Raw genomic sequence first — 16,492 nt, 5'->3', positions numbered from 1 at the left:
GCCGAATCCCTCTGGAAGAGAAGTGGAAACCACACTTGAAAAAGTTTCATCAAAAGCAATACCCGTATGCATCAGCTGAACCTGTTCCTAGGAAGGGATTTGCTGGCTACATACCATTCTGCTATAATTATTCACCACAACTCATCACTAGTTAGTAGTGGCAAAACATTTCAAAAGCAAAGAGAGACACTTTTAAACTCGAGTGCAGGAGAACATAAGCAAACAGCTAATCGTGAGAGACAGATCGGGTGCGGAGAAGCTTAGAGGTTTAATTTTAGAAATCTTAGTGACGCTAGGCTCAAGATTACTAAGGAGAAACCATTTATGCAGGAAAGCACAGAAAATCCTGCACATTGTGATGAAGCTCTTTGGGAAGTATTGCAAGGAAAGAATTGTTACTTTACCTGTGTCTCCAGGAAGGTTTTTATTTTACAAAAGGATTTAAAAACCTACTTCTTTCTTACTTCTCACTAAATACTTTTCATTAAAGATATACTTTAGAGCCAGTGTGTTATAATCATGAAGGTGCCAATCTGGAAACCAGAAGACTGTGAGTTGTAGTCCCATCCTAGGTATGAAAACCACCGGTGAAGATGGGGCCAGTCCCTCTCTCAGCCCAATTCCCCTCACAGGGTGCATGTGGGAGAGAAAATGGAAGCAAGAAGCATAGCTACGTTTGCTGCCTTGACTCCTTTATGAAAAGGCAGGACGAAAATATAAGAATAACAATAACAGCAAGAATCGTAACGCTTGAATAAATCCCTGTGTGGTGATAAAACAGGAAGGTAGAAAGAACTCCAGTCCTGTTTCTCAGTATAAGACCGAAGATGTCGAATCAACACCTTTCCATTCGCCCCACAGCCCTCACGGATTGTAAGCAGAAGAAATAAGGGCCTTTTATTACCCCGTCGCTCATTATCACTCTCTGTTCTCCCTTTAGATCCAAGGCAGAAATCCAGATCAGGTTCTGACATTATTGCACTAGAACAAACAGTAACATTTAATAACAGGTTCATCTCTGATGAGCGCAGCAAATGAACTGATAGAATACTCTGAATTTGGGGGATGCCTTATTTTTCTCTCTCTCTCTTTTCTTCAGGAAAGGGCTGTGATTTTATCCGTGTAGAAAATGGAGGAATGCAAAATTATGGAAAATATCCAAAACGGGAAGGAGAACAAGTTTGGTTTCAATGTAATAATGGTTTTCTGCCTAAAATCAAAGAGCAAACATGGCAAACAGTGAGATGCACCAATTCCCGCTTTGAACCAGAACCAAAGTGTTTCAGTAAGTAATTCTTTCCCCTTTGCCAAATCCAGGCAAACCAGGCGGGGGAGATGCTATCCTGACCTTCTTTAACCTTAAAGAAGTATCGTTCTACAGAGATCTCAGCCGTTCTTGGGTCGTTCTGCCTGCTGGGATGATGCTTCCACTCCTGTCTCTTCTCAAGGGACCCTAAAGGTTGTTTTGGAGCCTACAGTTTGCAAAAGAATGTGTACTAAAACTTTACATGTTTAAAGCTGAGTCTTTTATAAAATATAAACAGAAAAATAGGGTTCTTCCTCATCAGCTTCCTCCTCTCTTCCCACCTTGCCATCTCTGTGAATTAGATATCATGCGTATGTGAGATAGGAAAACCCAATTTTATGCTCACAATTCAAAAGACAAGTCTGGTTCACAATTCAAAAGTTTTTGTTGCAAAGAAATTGAAGAAGGGGTTGCAAGCGCGGCCTGCCAGAATTCCTCCCCATGGCTTGAATACTAGGAGCACAAAGACAGATTTCAAGTAATACAATTTATACTTTTCTCCTCATCACACAGGACACTTAGGCCCTCCCCATTTCCTTTGAAGTTATTCCACATTTCAGCCTGACTTTTCCTGCAGCCCCTTTTTTCCCCTCTCTGTGCTTCTTTTGCCGTTTAGGCTACGGATCTTCACCATCCCCCCATTTGGTGAGCTTGTCTGTCTTTCAAAGTCAAAGGAATTTTACAATCAAGAAAAACAGCACCAAGAGTCTCACACCTCTGTGTTACATTTTACACTTTATATGAAAGAGTAACTTGTTATTTATTTATTTCCTTCACATAGTATGATTTGCCTCCCAAGAACCATCGATGATGAAACCAAATTCCTCTTTTTTGCTTTTAGAAACATGTGAACCTCGTCAACGGTTTTATCATGGTCACTTCCCTTATATCAACAGGAACATTTACATAGAAGGTGACAACATTACATTTGCTTGTGATAGGGGATATTCTCCTGCAAACCAGCAATCAATAATCACTTGCACAAAAACAGGGTGGTCGCCTCCTCCAAATTGTATCGTGCCAGGTAAGTTATAGGAATGTCAGCTAAAATTGCCTGACCTGAAATTGTTTACCATGCTGTATATGTGCACAAGCATTCTGTATATGTGCACATACATATATATGCGCACGAACACACACTTATTTGTATATGTATGTGTGTGTATATATGTATGGATTTATTAATGAGAATTTGTGATAATTTAGCAGCAGGGATGACACGGGATTCATATTTCCACAAGGAATTGTCCTGTGACTGAGGGTAAAGGTATGTATAGGTGTTTATGTTCATGGATATACAGTAGTTGCGCCTATGCGCCTATCATTTATTTATTAAACTTAATGCCTTCTACTACTTAGGTCTATTGAATATTTGCAATAAAAAGATAACTTTTGCTTTGAAATAAAATATTTCAGATGAAGTTTGTTAACAGTTAAACATTGTTTTCATTATATTTATTATTTTTGAAGAGAGAGTGATGTGTTTTGAAGTGCAAAGAGGATTTAGGGTTGTCTCCAATGAAGATCTGAGGCCCAGCATCAATTGTACTGGGCAGGATACAAATATAAAATAAACGAATAGATAAATGGCAATTATTAAGGAACTAAAATAAAGAAAAGGGTAGTAAGCATCAAAATTGCATGATAATACCTTTTAATATATATTTTGCAACTAAAACAATTCACTAAACTGTAACACATTTTTAAAACTTCAGTATGTGTGTGTGTATCCCATCTTTCCACAAGAGCATTACCTGTGAGGCTGAATGAGAGTTTGGGAACGTCTAATTCCAGAATGCTATTTTTTAAAATGTGCACCTCGGATTCATTCTGACTGCCAGAGTTTATATAGTAAAATATTAGAAATTCTTTCTAAATATTTATAAGTTTATTGAATGTTATTGTGTCAATATTTTTAAAAGGAAGAAATTGCTCAGTGACAGAATGATCTACAATGTTTCTGTCACTTTTTAGCCATTTAGTTTAATAAATTGAGATGCTGACATTTCAGAGTCTTCTTGCCCATGTATAGAATCAGTTAATATCATAAAATTATCAGAAGCTGCATTCTGTTAATGATCAAGATTTAAAAAAGACTTTGATGAATTGCAAAGATACAAATTTATTTTTCATTGTTCTCATTATATTTTACAGCTCTAAATAAATGAACAACAGGCCTTCTACAGCATCCTTTTGGAACCAGATGATGGATGCCAGAAACCAAATATTCTCTTTAACATGACTCGTGAAGCTGGATTGTCAACACCTATCAACATTGGATGTAAACCTAAAAGCCTATATCGTGAAAAGCTAGATTTCACCAACTTTATTGGGAAAATAAGAACATTTATAAACAACTTTTCAGACCATCTTTAAGACAGATAAAATATTGTAATATAACATTATAAATCAAAATTTAATGATACATCTAAAATGAGGAATGTAGAATCTTTTTCTATGTACATTTTAGATTTAACCATTTGATTAATTTGAATTATCAGTCATAAACTCATCTTAAAACAATGACAATAGATAATGGTAATTTATATTTTTAGCATATAGATGTGTTGAATTCTTTAAAAAATAAAAAAAAGATGTTAATTACCTAGCAACTTATATTTTGTAAAAAAAACCCAGAGGTATGCAGTAAATACTCCAATTCACTATCCAATCCAACCTCTACAAGCAATTATTCCTCCTGGGGTTGCTCTGGAGTTAGCAGAATCCAACCTGATGTTAAGAATCAGAGGGAAGTTTAGCCAAATGGATTTTTGCTTATTCTAGATTCTAACATGGGAAAATCACAAACAGATTCAAGGTTTTGTTTTTCTTTTCTTTTCTCTTTTTTTTCTTTTTGACTGAATGAAATTGTATAAATAGGTATTTATTTAATTCGTCTGCCACCCATCTCACCAGCAAGTGACTCTAAACAGTTTATAACGAAATAAAAATGACAATATTGCAACAATAAAGCAATAAATATTAAAATTAGTAAAGATAAACAAGGAAGAGCCAATATAAACTAAGGTGAGGGTGGAATCTTCTCTTAATCAACTAAACTCCTCCTGTACGGAAGGCCCCCATCAGGTCTGCAAATCAACTGGCAGAGCCAGGTTTTTAATTATAACAAGCACTCAAAGATTCAGCTAAATCTTAGAAATTGCTACAGGCTTTCCAACCTCAAAAACTGTTCTTTAACACCAAATGGCTAAACTTTGCCCTGATATAAATCCAGACTGGTGCACTGAAGATGTGGGCAAAGGGAACCCAGGGGCAGGGCTGCAGAGGGAGGGTCCATGTGTTCTCAAGCTTGACTAGAGGGATGTTCAGATTTGGGAGAGTTGCGATTCTGCACAGAGACTGTTAACAGTGTGCACAGATTGTGCTCCTGCACAAGGGCTTTATTGGGACCTCAGCCACAGGTGGCTGTGAAGTTCTGCAGTTTAAAAGCTCCAGCCTGCTTTTGGGAAATAATATGGCATCCTCAGATTCCAAAGAAGAGTTGAATGGTCCTGCAAACCCCTTTACACTATTAAAGGTAAAGGTTCCCCTCACACATATGTGCTAGTCATCCCCAAATCTAGGGGGTGGTGCTCATCTCCGTTTCAAAGCCAAAGACCCTGCATGGTCCATCGTCCATGCTCATGTGGCTGGCATGACTAAACACCAAAGGCACACCGAACCCTGTTACCTTCCCTCCAAAGGTGGTTCCGATTTTTTTCTACTTGCATTTTTACATGATTTTGAACTGTTAGGTTGGCAGAACCTGGGACAAATAACGCGAACTCACTCCATTATGCAGCTCTAGAGATTCGAACCACTGAACTGCCGACCTTTCTGATTGACAAGCTGTTGTCAAAGTTTCAATAAAGAAAATGGTTTGCTTAGACCCATTTTGCATGGATGTTGCAAGCTGTGCTATAAGGTTATTGGAAAACAGAAGAGAATAGCAGAATAGGTTATGTTTTATATTTTGCAGTCTCTAAATTAATATCACATAGGCAGCAGTCAGTTAAAGCACCCTGCTTTTATAAGCCGGTGGTAATCATGGTAGTTGCAAATCTTCTGAAGGTTTTTTTGATCTAGAATATAGGGGTATTGCTCTGATGTTCTAGTTATGTCCTCTGAATTCTGAATTACCAGTAAAAATCAAGAGTGAAAAGAAATATTCAATTATTTTTCAGTGTTGTTTTGGTAGAATCAACTATGAAAATAGTCTTTATTTCTGTATTCTATATTTAATATTCTAAAGAAACATTTGTGGGAGGGTGAATTCCCTTTTCCAGGAGTAAAGGACTTATCCATGAGATGCCTATATCCTTCATAAGCGTGTGAGAATTAATTTCCCTAGAAATAAAACAGTGATGGCTGTTCAATCAACAGTCTACAAGCTGATCTTCACTGATAACTTCTTCCCCATTCTGAGACATGAACATGCACAACATAATATAGATATTAAAACTGCAGGAAGTAGAAATATGCGCTATAAGGTGCTAGCGAGAGAGCTAGCAACCGACCCTCAGAGTGAAAATGACTGCAAAGAATATAAATCCTTCCATTCCCCACCATTAACTTAGAATCGAAGAAGCTTCTTGGATGAGAAGCAAAGTGTTTTCAAGGGAAAGTCCAGTTGCCCTTTGGAAAAGCCCCTTTGGGACAACCGTGACCCAAAGGATGATCCAGAGTCTTCATAGATACTTTTCTCAAACTGCTTTCTGGGCCAGGTCTCAGGTTCCTCTTATCCGACTGCTTCCTTGGCTCTTCCTCCATGGCCAGTTCCTCAGTCTCTGCAAGTGGTGGGAGGGAGAAACACTGTTTACAATAAAGGAAAAAGATGATATTGTTGACTCAATTCAAAGTGATTTCAATAGATAATATACATATTATTATCTTCAGAAAGAGTAGTTGGAATTGGAAGCAAAGAATACTTCTTATACAAACCTGTAAAAAATGAGGTAAGACGAGAGAGATCAATCTTGTATAATTCTGATAAGGAAGCAACATCTCTTTTAGTTTCTCTGTCCTTCTATTCCCTGGAAGTTGATACTATTTTAACAGATATTTATAGATGTACAACCCAACCCAAGTTCTGCAGAATCTGTGGGGGAAACAGGAACTAAGGCAAACAGTCTCCCTGATATTATTGGCTAATGATTAACTGTATTTGGCTGAGTTTCAAAACTCCAGAGTTATTTAAGAAATGTTTCTGCAACATGTGATTCCTACATTTATTGACATCATCAATGCAAAATAGATATATCAGATATCAAATGTAATTTTTAATCAAATCTCTACACTGCCCAACTCGCTTGATTGATTCTGGAAGGTTTACAATAAAAATAGTGTTAAGACCTTGAAGAATGAGGAAACCACCAAGAATATTTCATAAATGTCCTGTATAATAATTTTGCTGTTAGCTGTTGCTACTGAAGATTTCGGGAAGACTCAGAACTTATCAACCCTGGAATTCAAGTGGTGATTTTTCCTTCTGAAGAGTTGGAAGCACTGCCTGAAAAGCTGCACTTGATTTGTTTGTTCACAAAATTCTTGTGAAACCCCCTCTTACCTGTCAAGATCATATTCTTATTCCAGTCCTACTTCCTCCTCCCGGTTCCCTTGACAATAAACAGAGAAACGCACAATGAGGAAGGGAGAGGAATCGCTGAGGGAAATCAGCTGAGAAAGCCAAACCGCTAAACGGATGTTGGGTGGTTCAGACGTTGCCTGAAGAGCTATGAAGAACCGGCTGATCCTGGTTGCTCTTTTTCTTCTCTGCCCTTGTTGCTCTTCTCAAAATGGTAAGTTAAGAAGATCAATCAAAGGGTTGCTAAGGGAAACAGTTTCTGATGCATTCATTCAAGGAACAGATACTTTTAAGCAAGAAGGGAGACTTCCATTTTTCATTTGAGGCTCTCTGGAAATTTGTAATGCCAGATTCTTTAAGAATATCATAAAATTTACAATTCCAATTCTCTTCTCAAATACAAGATTTTTCAGCAACTGATTCCTGAATAGCAACATAGTTTGCATCAATATTGTCAATTCCCATCCGTTTTGAGGGACTTGAGTTAATAAAAATGATTCCCATGTCTAACAAAGCTATTTTAAAACTGAAGTAAAAGTCCACTGTTTGATTTCATTGAAGTATTTGCATTTAATAGTTCATTTTACTTATAAACAAAAATATCCTCAAAAGTAGAACAGTAGAACAGGTATAAAAATGGAATATATTTATTGAATATAGTTCTACCGTAATTTAACCAAGAACATGCTGTCAGCACTGGAGCATCTAAACTTTCCCCCAATTCTTTTCTCTCTTCCCTCCAAATGAGGTGATTTTATGAGAGCCTCAGGATGCCACAATAGCCCATAATACCTGCAAAAGAACATTGATCACATAGGAACCAGGTCTGCTCTGTCTGTAGCCTTCGGTGCCAAGAAAATGGTTCTTCCTAAGTTTGAAATTTAAGCTTATGCTTTTCACTTAAAAACCACCAGTATTTATTTAAATATAACAATATTTGCATAGCAGTTAGCATAAAATATCATAAAATCAATGGCCTATCTCAAAAATGTCATAAATCGTAAAACCATAAAGTGTGCAGGACTTTTTCACACAGGTGTACAAACTTGAGATTCCTATAAATATTGATATAATAAATATAAAATAGGCATGACAGATATCAAACGTAATTTATTTATTATCAAGTTTCTAACTTTATCTTTTTATCTGAGTCACTCTGGGTGATTAACAATAACAAATAAAGTGTTAAGACATGGAAGAATGAGACAAAGATTTCCATGGCCAAGAATTTTTCACAAAAAGTCATGCGTAATAATTTTGTTGTTAGCTGCTTCTCCTGAAGACCTTGGGAAAGTTCAGAATTGATCAACACTGGAATGAAAGTAGAACTACTGTTTGATTTGTTTGATGTTATCACTGCAACACAAAGTTCACAAAGTTCTCATGAAGTCCTCATTTAGCAATCAAGACCATATTCTTATTCCCGTAATTCTTCACAAGTTTCATAACAAAAAGCAGAGCAACAAGCAGAAGGGAGGAAGGGATGTTAATAGCTCAGAGAAATCGGAGAAAATAGCCAAACTGCTGATCTGAATTTTAGTGGTTGGGAGATTTCTTGAAGAGCCATGAGGGATTGGCTGCTCCTCGTGGCTGCTTTCCTTCTCTGGCCAGGCTGCTCTTCTCAAGACGGTAAGTGAAGACAAAGAGAAATCAAGGGGGAAACAGTTCCTTTTGCATCCATTCAAGTGGCAAACACTTTCATTTTCCTCTTGCGGTTTTCTGGAAATTTGCAATGCCAGATTCTTTAATAGTATCATAGATTTATGATTCCTATCCTCTTTTCAAAAATAAAGTTTTCAAGCAAGTGGTTTTTTGCAAATACTTTGTATCAGTATTATAACTTCACACCCATTTGGAGGGTCTTTGTTTCAGTTAATAGGCAACTTGCTGTGATAGTAACCAAGAGATTGCCCTGTCTAAGGTGAGGCTCCGTAAGTCAGAAATCTAATATGTGTACTATCAGAATGATTCATCCAGGACCAGCCATGGTCAGCCATGGTAAGTACCAGCAAGGGGAAAATCCCACAGAATCAAAGAGGTTCCTTTGGGGGGCAAATTCAACAGCCCTTCAGCCTCCCTCTCTCTCCCCATCCACAGTTGCTTAGATTAGGCCTTAGCAAGGGAAGGTCTCATATTACAGGCAGTCCTTGAGTTATAACCCAATGGAGCCATCCCATCACAACTGTAACTTGCTAGATCCTAAAGTGGATCAGATTTTATGAAGATTTTCTGTGGTAGCCCTTAACAAATTGTCCCAGTCATTAAGCAAATATGTGTCAAACAAGAGCCAAGGTGGCGCAGTGGTTAAATGCAGCACTGCAGGCTACTGCTAGATCAGCAGGTCAGCGGTTCAAATCTCACCGGCTCAGGGTTGACTCAGCCTTCCATCCTTCCGAGGTGGGTAAAATGAGGACCCAGATTGTTGGGGGCAATATGCTGACTCTCTGTAAACCGCTTAGAGAGGCCTGAAAGGCCTATGAAGCGGTATATAAGTCTACTGCTATTGCTATTGTTTGTTTGTTGAGTGCACCTGTGGTTCACTGTTGCCGTGGTTCAGCTGTAAACTGGAAGTAAATGCTGGTTTTCAGCAAAACCGTCATAAAATTATTATGTGTATGTGCAAATAGCCCCACATGCAACCCAATGGCTCAGCACTGAAGTGCCTTCCTGTGACCGGGGAGGGGCAGGGAATGTTGGAACTTTGAATCTGGATCATAAGGACTCTCCAAATAAGTACCTTGGAATTGAAAACAAAGCTAAATTGAGGATTACCTGTAGTTAGGATTAAGTGCCCAGCAGGCATTCCTTTCCTAATATGTTCTGATCTGTATGTAAAGTGGAAAATATCTAACTTGGGTTAGAGCAGGAAGTTTGTTATCTCACAGTTCCTGAGAGCAAATAGGAAATGTGAGCTTCTGTCAGCAAATAAGATAATTTCATGAAAATACAATTTCAGCATGTGAAGAACCAGAGGACGTTGATTTTGGGGAAATTGTAAGCACTGAGAGAGCGAAGTATCTGGAAAACGATCAAGTGCAGTACAAATGCAATCTTGGATATGTCTTGGAAGGACCTGAATGGATTCAGTGCAAAGGACAAAAATGAACACCTCGTCCACCAAAATGCTTGGGTGAGCCATCCTGCTTCCTTTGCGAATTGTAAACTTGGCTGGTTTTCTTAGGGGTGGAATAGAGGAGAAACCAATGGACAATTATCTCCCTTGAGAATATCTACCTTCTTCTCTGTTTTTTTTTAGCACCCTGCAGTATCACAAGACAACAGCTGGCAACAAAAAACTTGTTTGTGTTTGGGAGTCAAAGAAAAGCTCGGCTTCTTCAGAGTAATCAGAGCCTCCAATTTCTGTGTGATGAAGGATACGTGCTTGCGGTTCCATCAGTCAGAAAGTGTGTTGACGGTTACATAGAGTTGCCATTGTGTATCTCTGGTAAGTATGCTGCCAATATCATGGATTCCCCCCCCCTAAGATTAATAATTAAAACCTGATTAAAGTAATGAAGATAAGATAAAAATATGAACATTTGCTTCTAAAGTTACATTATTTTAAAAGTGATTTAATCTTGACTGAAATCACGTACATCTTGGCTTAGACTCTTATTATTTTCAATCTAAAACAAAGCAAAGAAAAACTCCTGAAACACATCCGATTGGAGAAGGGTGTTCTGGTATTTTTTCCAAATATACAAATTATCTCCAAGGTTCGATCCAAAATCTTGAGCTTTAGCTAAGAATTATTTTATTTTTATTTTATTTAGTTTGTCAAACATGTAAAAGATAACAGATATAAATATAAACATAAATATGAACAGAGTAAATGACCTCTTAGGAATGGGGTGGGGTCAACAGTAGAGAGTCTTGGGTTAAAGTTATGGGGGGGGAGTTGGGGATGTAAGAATGGAGTCGGGTAGAGCATTCTAGGTGTTGACCATTCTGTTGCTGAAGTTATTCTTTCTGCAGTCGAGATTGGAGCGGTTTACCTAGAGTTTGTACCTATTGTTTGCTATTGTATTATTGTGGCTGAAGCTGAAGTAGTCATCGCCATTGACATTATGCTTCTTTGTAGTTGAAATTATACAGAATGTTGGTGGGCATTGGAATTTGTTCTGATAAAAGAGTCCTATATTTTGCGTGATGAATTTGTCATATATTAATATTAAGGTGACCAGGATTATGATGTTATTTTATTTAATAATTCCATAGGTTCCAGAGGGATATTTTGTTATTCTTTGTTTGAAGACATTTTATTTTTAGATTTTTATGTTAATTATACAAAAAAAAAGTCCAGAAGAATTTAATAGTTTTCGGAATTGTCATATATTTATTGTTGATCTTGTGCATTTTCAGTTTGATAGAAATATTTCTTCTAATTTTTTAAAATAAAAGTATCAGAAAGGGATGCAATTTTTTGTACTCACAGAATAAGAGAGAATTTTGTAAATGTACTTATATTTGCTGCAAAGGAAATTGGAAGCATTAATTTTTTTCACAATTACTTCCTTCCTTTCCCTGCTATTTATTAGTTTGTGTTAGTTTTTATGGGTTTTAAAAAACTTTAATAAAAATTGTAAAAAAGAAAAGCGATGAAACTTATATGCAAGAATTTAACTTGCAGTTATTTGATGGTTAAAACAGCCTATAAATAGAAAAAATACTATGCTATGTACAAAAAAGTTATGGATAATTTTTATGCTGATCAAGTTAAAATTTAAATACAGAGCGCCCAGTGAATAAGCAGGTAAATTGCTAGTATATTGTTTAAAACAATATTGTTCAGTGGTTTGAATCGCTAGTGCCGCATAACAGAGTGAGCCCCCATTACTTGTCCCACCTTTGGCGTTTAGTCATGCCGGCCACAGGACCACGGAGATATCTTTGAACTCATCATATCAAAAGCAGAGGATTAGACCAAGGAGATGAACCCGTAAGACTAGAATTGGTGGCCAGTTAGAACCACAAGGAGGCAATAAAGTCACAATTAGGATAACTTAACTCATACACTTGAAACCCATTGCCCAACAAGCCCAGAGATCTCCATCGCACAACCCCAGAACAGCATGAAAGTCTGTCCATTCGCCAGAAGAGGTTGTCAGCTCTCCCCAAACCTATTGCTGAAGTCCTTTGTGAGACCAATAAAGATAACTTTCGTTATGGGCTTCTTCCCTTCGTTTCAGCTGGCTGGGGACTTGAACCGATTCTTCCTACAATGTGAACTTTATCTGCGAAGCAATACAGATCTGGCTCTTCAGTGGAATTCAGGTGCCAAAGCCATTATGCCATGGAAGGGCAGAAGAGATCTTTTTGTGACAATGGGGCCTGGACAAAAGTGCCTATTTGCCTTTTGTGCCTATTTCCATGAGCATTTCTAATATTTGGAATCCATTTATTGCTTTCTTTCTCTCTTGCAGAAACACTATTCAATTGCTCTTGCTTGCAGCAGCCCTCCGTTATATACAATTTCAGTTCTATACGAAGTAGCTGGTAGATGAAAGCTAAATTGTACGACTAGAATTTTGCAGTAAGATGATACAATTCATTTGCATGCTGACACCCTTCTCTAAGAAAATCTGCTTTCTTCCCCCCCTCAGATCCCTGTGTGATCCCCAGGACTGAACTGGAAAGCCAAAAGATAACAGAAGTTGAAAATGGAACAGAAGTTAAAAATAGAACAGATGTGCCTGAAAATATCTTCGTTCAGCGGGGTCTTTCCATTGAGCTGACCTGTAGAACAGGATATGTCCTTGCAGAAAATTCTTCCCAATCAGCTTTTGTAATGCATTGTGATGGGACTCCACCCGTGATTCCTAAATGCAAAGGTGACTTCTAAAAGTTTAATTTTATATCCCTGCTACCAGCAGGCCAGAGCCAGAGCACTTCATGTGCCTGATGGGTCCGGATATTTATATCCCCCTGAAGGGTTCCTGCTTGGACTGCGCTGTGCTTTGGCCAAGGGCTCAATGGAATCTCCTGGCCTGTGGTTGAAGTCGGACACCTTGACAGGCTGCGGAGTGCTGGAGAGAGAGGGATGCCATGGAAGACACACCCATTGCAGGGGTGGGGTTGCTGCCGGTTTTACTACTGGTTCACAACCCACGTGCAATGTGAGTGTGCTGTCGCTTTGCTTGTGTGCCAGCCACACGCGTGCCAGACGGGCACCAGACGTGTCCTGCTCCCGCATTCAATGTAAATTGCTTTTCATGCATGCGCAGAACAATGTACAGTGAACTGTACACGCACAGTCACTAAAAACCAAAACGGCGGTGGCAAGGAAATCGATTCGGAGGTGTGGCAGGCCTGGGTCTCTGCCGGTTCCGCAACCCAGGCCTGAAGTCCATTACCGGTTCGGCCAAACTGGGCCAAACCAGCAGCCATCGACCTCTGACCCATTGGCCATTTCATGGCTAGTTAGTGCAAAAACCGCCCACTGCATTCTTCAGGATTTTCCACAAAGACTGCTATTTCATCAAGGTAGGGAAATATATCTGTATAGCAATATTTTTATATCCTTGAAAGATACAGCAGTTGCTTTGACTGACAACAAACTCCCAAGTTGAGCTACTATTGTTACTCTTTTTAAAGAATTTATAAACTCTCACCAAACCAAAATCTAAATTTCAATACCAATGGAAACTCCAACTCAGTTATGAACAAGACTAGAGGAACACCTTTAGTTCCTGGTGAAAAATAACGCTTCTAATTTTGGGACTAGCAGATTAGGGGATGTCTAAAGAGGGACCCAAGGGTGCTTTTTCAGGTGGCGACTGGACTTGGGTTTTTTTCTTTTTGAAGATGTTTCGCTTCTCATCCAAGAAGCTTCTTCAGCTCTGTGCAATTTTTCCTCTGGAGATCCCTTCCTACTCCCACACCCCTCAAAGGGTGTTCATCAGAGCTGAAGAATGAATTTCCATTCTAATTCTTTCAGGAACTCTAACCTGGAAGCTGGGGACTCTTAGTAAATGTCGTCTTGCCATGCAGGTTAGATAAACCACGGTTATTTGGAAATCTCAATGTCATTCATGTCTTATACTTGAGCTATAATCAACTTTAAAAGTCGTGTCCAGCACCTTGGGTTGCACTCAGGGGTCCATTGGTAGCCAGTGCAGCTCCTGCAGCAGTCATGTAACATGGCAGAACTAATACGGTGGTATACACTGAGAATAGAGATATTGAGCTGTAGACCAACTGATGTTTTGATGAGCAATTCCCAGGGCAAGTCCTTGAAGACGTTGATTTTTTAACTGCATGTTAAGAAGTTGACATCAACTCTCAGCAATCGCATAGATTGATTTACTCCAGGAAATCTGTCCCAATGTATCCTTCAGATATTCCAGCAATGCATCCACTGCCACAGTAATCTCTGTTGTTGTTGCTGCTTATCCTCCACCTCAAAATTATCTCAATGGATACATGACTGCTCATAATTCTGAGCAGAATTAGAACAGAAACGGGAAGAAGAACAAGGTCTGAGGGCTCCATCAAAGCCTTTGACAGCCTGACCTCCTTCCCCTCTCTGCAACCCCAGGCAAGAGTGGAACCTCTACAATGTGGAGCTCTTAGTTTTACAACCTTGCAGGTGGTCGAAAACGCCACTGGGATCGATTAAGGGACTGAATGTAGCTATCAAATTGTAGCTTTATGTTTCAATTCAAAACCAAAGTGCAGCGGATTATTAATTATAGCACTGGTTGAATTTATTTATGATGTTCCAAATAAATAGTAGGCAAGAGTTACTAAAAGTGTTTTTAGTCAAGATGGCTAATTTCACAGTACATTTTAGATGACTAATTGGCAATATTAAATTTTATGTATATTTTAAAACTGATAATGGTATTTTTTTTAATGTGCTAACAATCTGATATGAGTGCAAGCTATTCTTCTTTTAATATATGACTTATTTTCTCTAGAAATTACATGCAATTCTCCAAGAATATCCGACGGTTCTTTCCGACCTCAAAGAACTGTATACCATGATGGGGATCTGATTCGAATTCGGTGCGACAGTGGATTTACTTTTGAACCAGTCAATGGAGAACAAGTGGTTGAATGCACCAAAAATGGATGGTCACCTTCACCAAAATGTCTCAGTAAGTAGAACTTTTATGTGTTACTCTGATTGTAAAAGGGCCCCACTATTTAACTCTGCAGAAACCTACTTTTAAACATTATTTTAAGTAACTTTCAATTGTTTTTGACTCCGGTAGGGGACTCCAACCCCTGGTCCAGGGCACACTAACACGCCATGGCCTGTTTGGAACTGGGCCATGTGAGTGGCTGGCCAGTGCGCACACGTGTATGTGCAGTTCCACTTGCATGAACAATGGGATGTCTTGCGTGCATGCAGCTTGGCTTTCATGAGTGGTGGGCCAGCACGCATGCACAGCTCAATCTGTGTGAGTAATGGGCCAGTTCCCTCTCCCCCCCCCTCTGCCAGGCCCCCAAGCCATAAAGGTTGAACTAAGGGCTATATCTCACCCAGGACATTGTAGCAGATTTTGCACACATCTGAAGTGGTTATTGCAGCATGATACAGGAGACATGACAGGAGGATGTGCTACCAGAACAGAATAAAAGAAAGGCAACCCTTAATCTGCCTAATCAGGTATTTCCCTGGGAATTTCCTGACTCCGTCTGTCTGAAGAGCTTTCAGTGTTTCGTATGCAGTTTGCCCGAGCAGCCTCTTCGCCCATTTATCCCTGGCTTTAAAAAGAGGCAATTTCCTCTGGCCCCTCTGTTTTTCTACAGAGACCGATGCCGCTGCATGATTCTCTAAACCAGGGGTGTCAAACTCAAGGCCCGAAGGTGAGATGCGGCCCACAATGTAGTCAGATCTGGCCCACATGGCCATCCTGGAAACGGTTAAGGGTCCAGCCCACATCACTTCATCCTGTCCCATCCCATCTCGGTGGATGCACATGTGTTCAGGGGATGGCAGGTTCATGCATGCATACACACACACACAGATCCCGCCAATGTAATCTTGACAGCCACATGTGAGCACAGGAGGCAGGCAAACATGCGCATGCCGGAATAGGGTGGGCTGAGTCTGTGCATATGTACACAAACTGTCTCCTATGCACACATGTGCCTGCCGGGACAGCATGTTTATGCCCACCAGGATGGGATGGGTAGGACCAAAATGATGCGGGCTGGCCCCTTACTGTTTCCAGGATGGCCACAGTCTTTTCAGTATGTGGGCGCAGAGGGGAAGGTATCTGGTGGTGGCAGCACTGGCAGCAGGCAGATTGGAGGGGGAGCAGGGGTGGGTTTCAACCGGTTCGCGGCGGTCCCCGTGAACCAGTTGGTCGGCGAACACGGAAGTAAGTAACTTCCGGGAACAGCGAAGGGCCTGCCTGCCTGCCCGTGCTCCTTACCCGGTTTTGACGAGTTCTGCGCTTCCACGCATGTGCAGGACGCATACAGCACCTGCGTGATCCTCCAGGAGCAGCTGGAGCATCGCACAGACGCTAGTGCGCATGCGTGCACTGCGCTTCTGAACCAGTTGGAACGGGGCGAGAAACCCATCCCTGGGGGGGAGCATGTAATGTGGACCACCAGACACATCTGCTCCATCTCATGTGACTGGGACA

At 39.8% G+C, this 16,492-nt stretch overlaps 1 protein-coding gene across 1 annotated transcript in view; it reads left to right on the top strand.

Moving 5' to 3' along the window:
- The window catches only part of LOC116508886 (complement factor H-like), a 35,663-nt gene that overhangs the window by 3,157 nt on the left and 16,014 nt on the right, over positions 1–16,492 (top strand). Inside the window, exons 3-7 of the mRNA XM_032217686.1 lie at positions 1,100–1,285; positions 2,148–2,330; positions 10,147–10,335; positions 12,494–12,721; positions 14,810–14,989. Coding sequence (XP_032073577.1) covers positions 1,100–1,285; positions 2,148–2,330; positions 10,147–10,335; positions 12,494–12,721; positions 14,810–14,989 — 966 coding nt within the window. The remainder of the gene's footprint in view (positions 1–1,099; positions 1,286–2,147; positions 2,331–10,146; positions 10,336–12,493; positions 12,722–14,809; positions 14,990–16,492) is intronic.

The sequence above is a fragment of the Thamnophis elegans genome, chromosome 5, assembly GCF_009769535.1.
Source record: "Thamnophis elegans isolate rThaEle1 chromosome 5, rThaEle1.pri, whole genome shotgun sequence".
Taxonomy (NCBI): Eukaryota; Metazoa; Chordata; class Lepidosauria; order Squamata; family Colubridae; genus Thamnophis; species Thamnophis elegans.
This window is presented reverse-complemented; position numbering and strand designations above follow the sequence as displayed.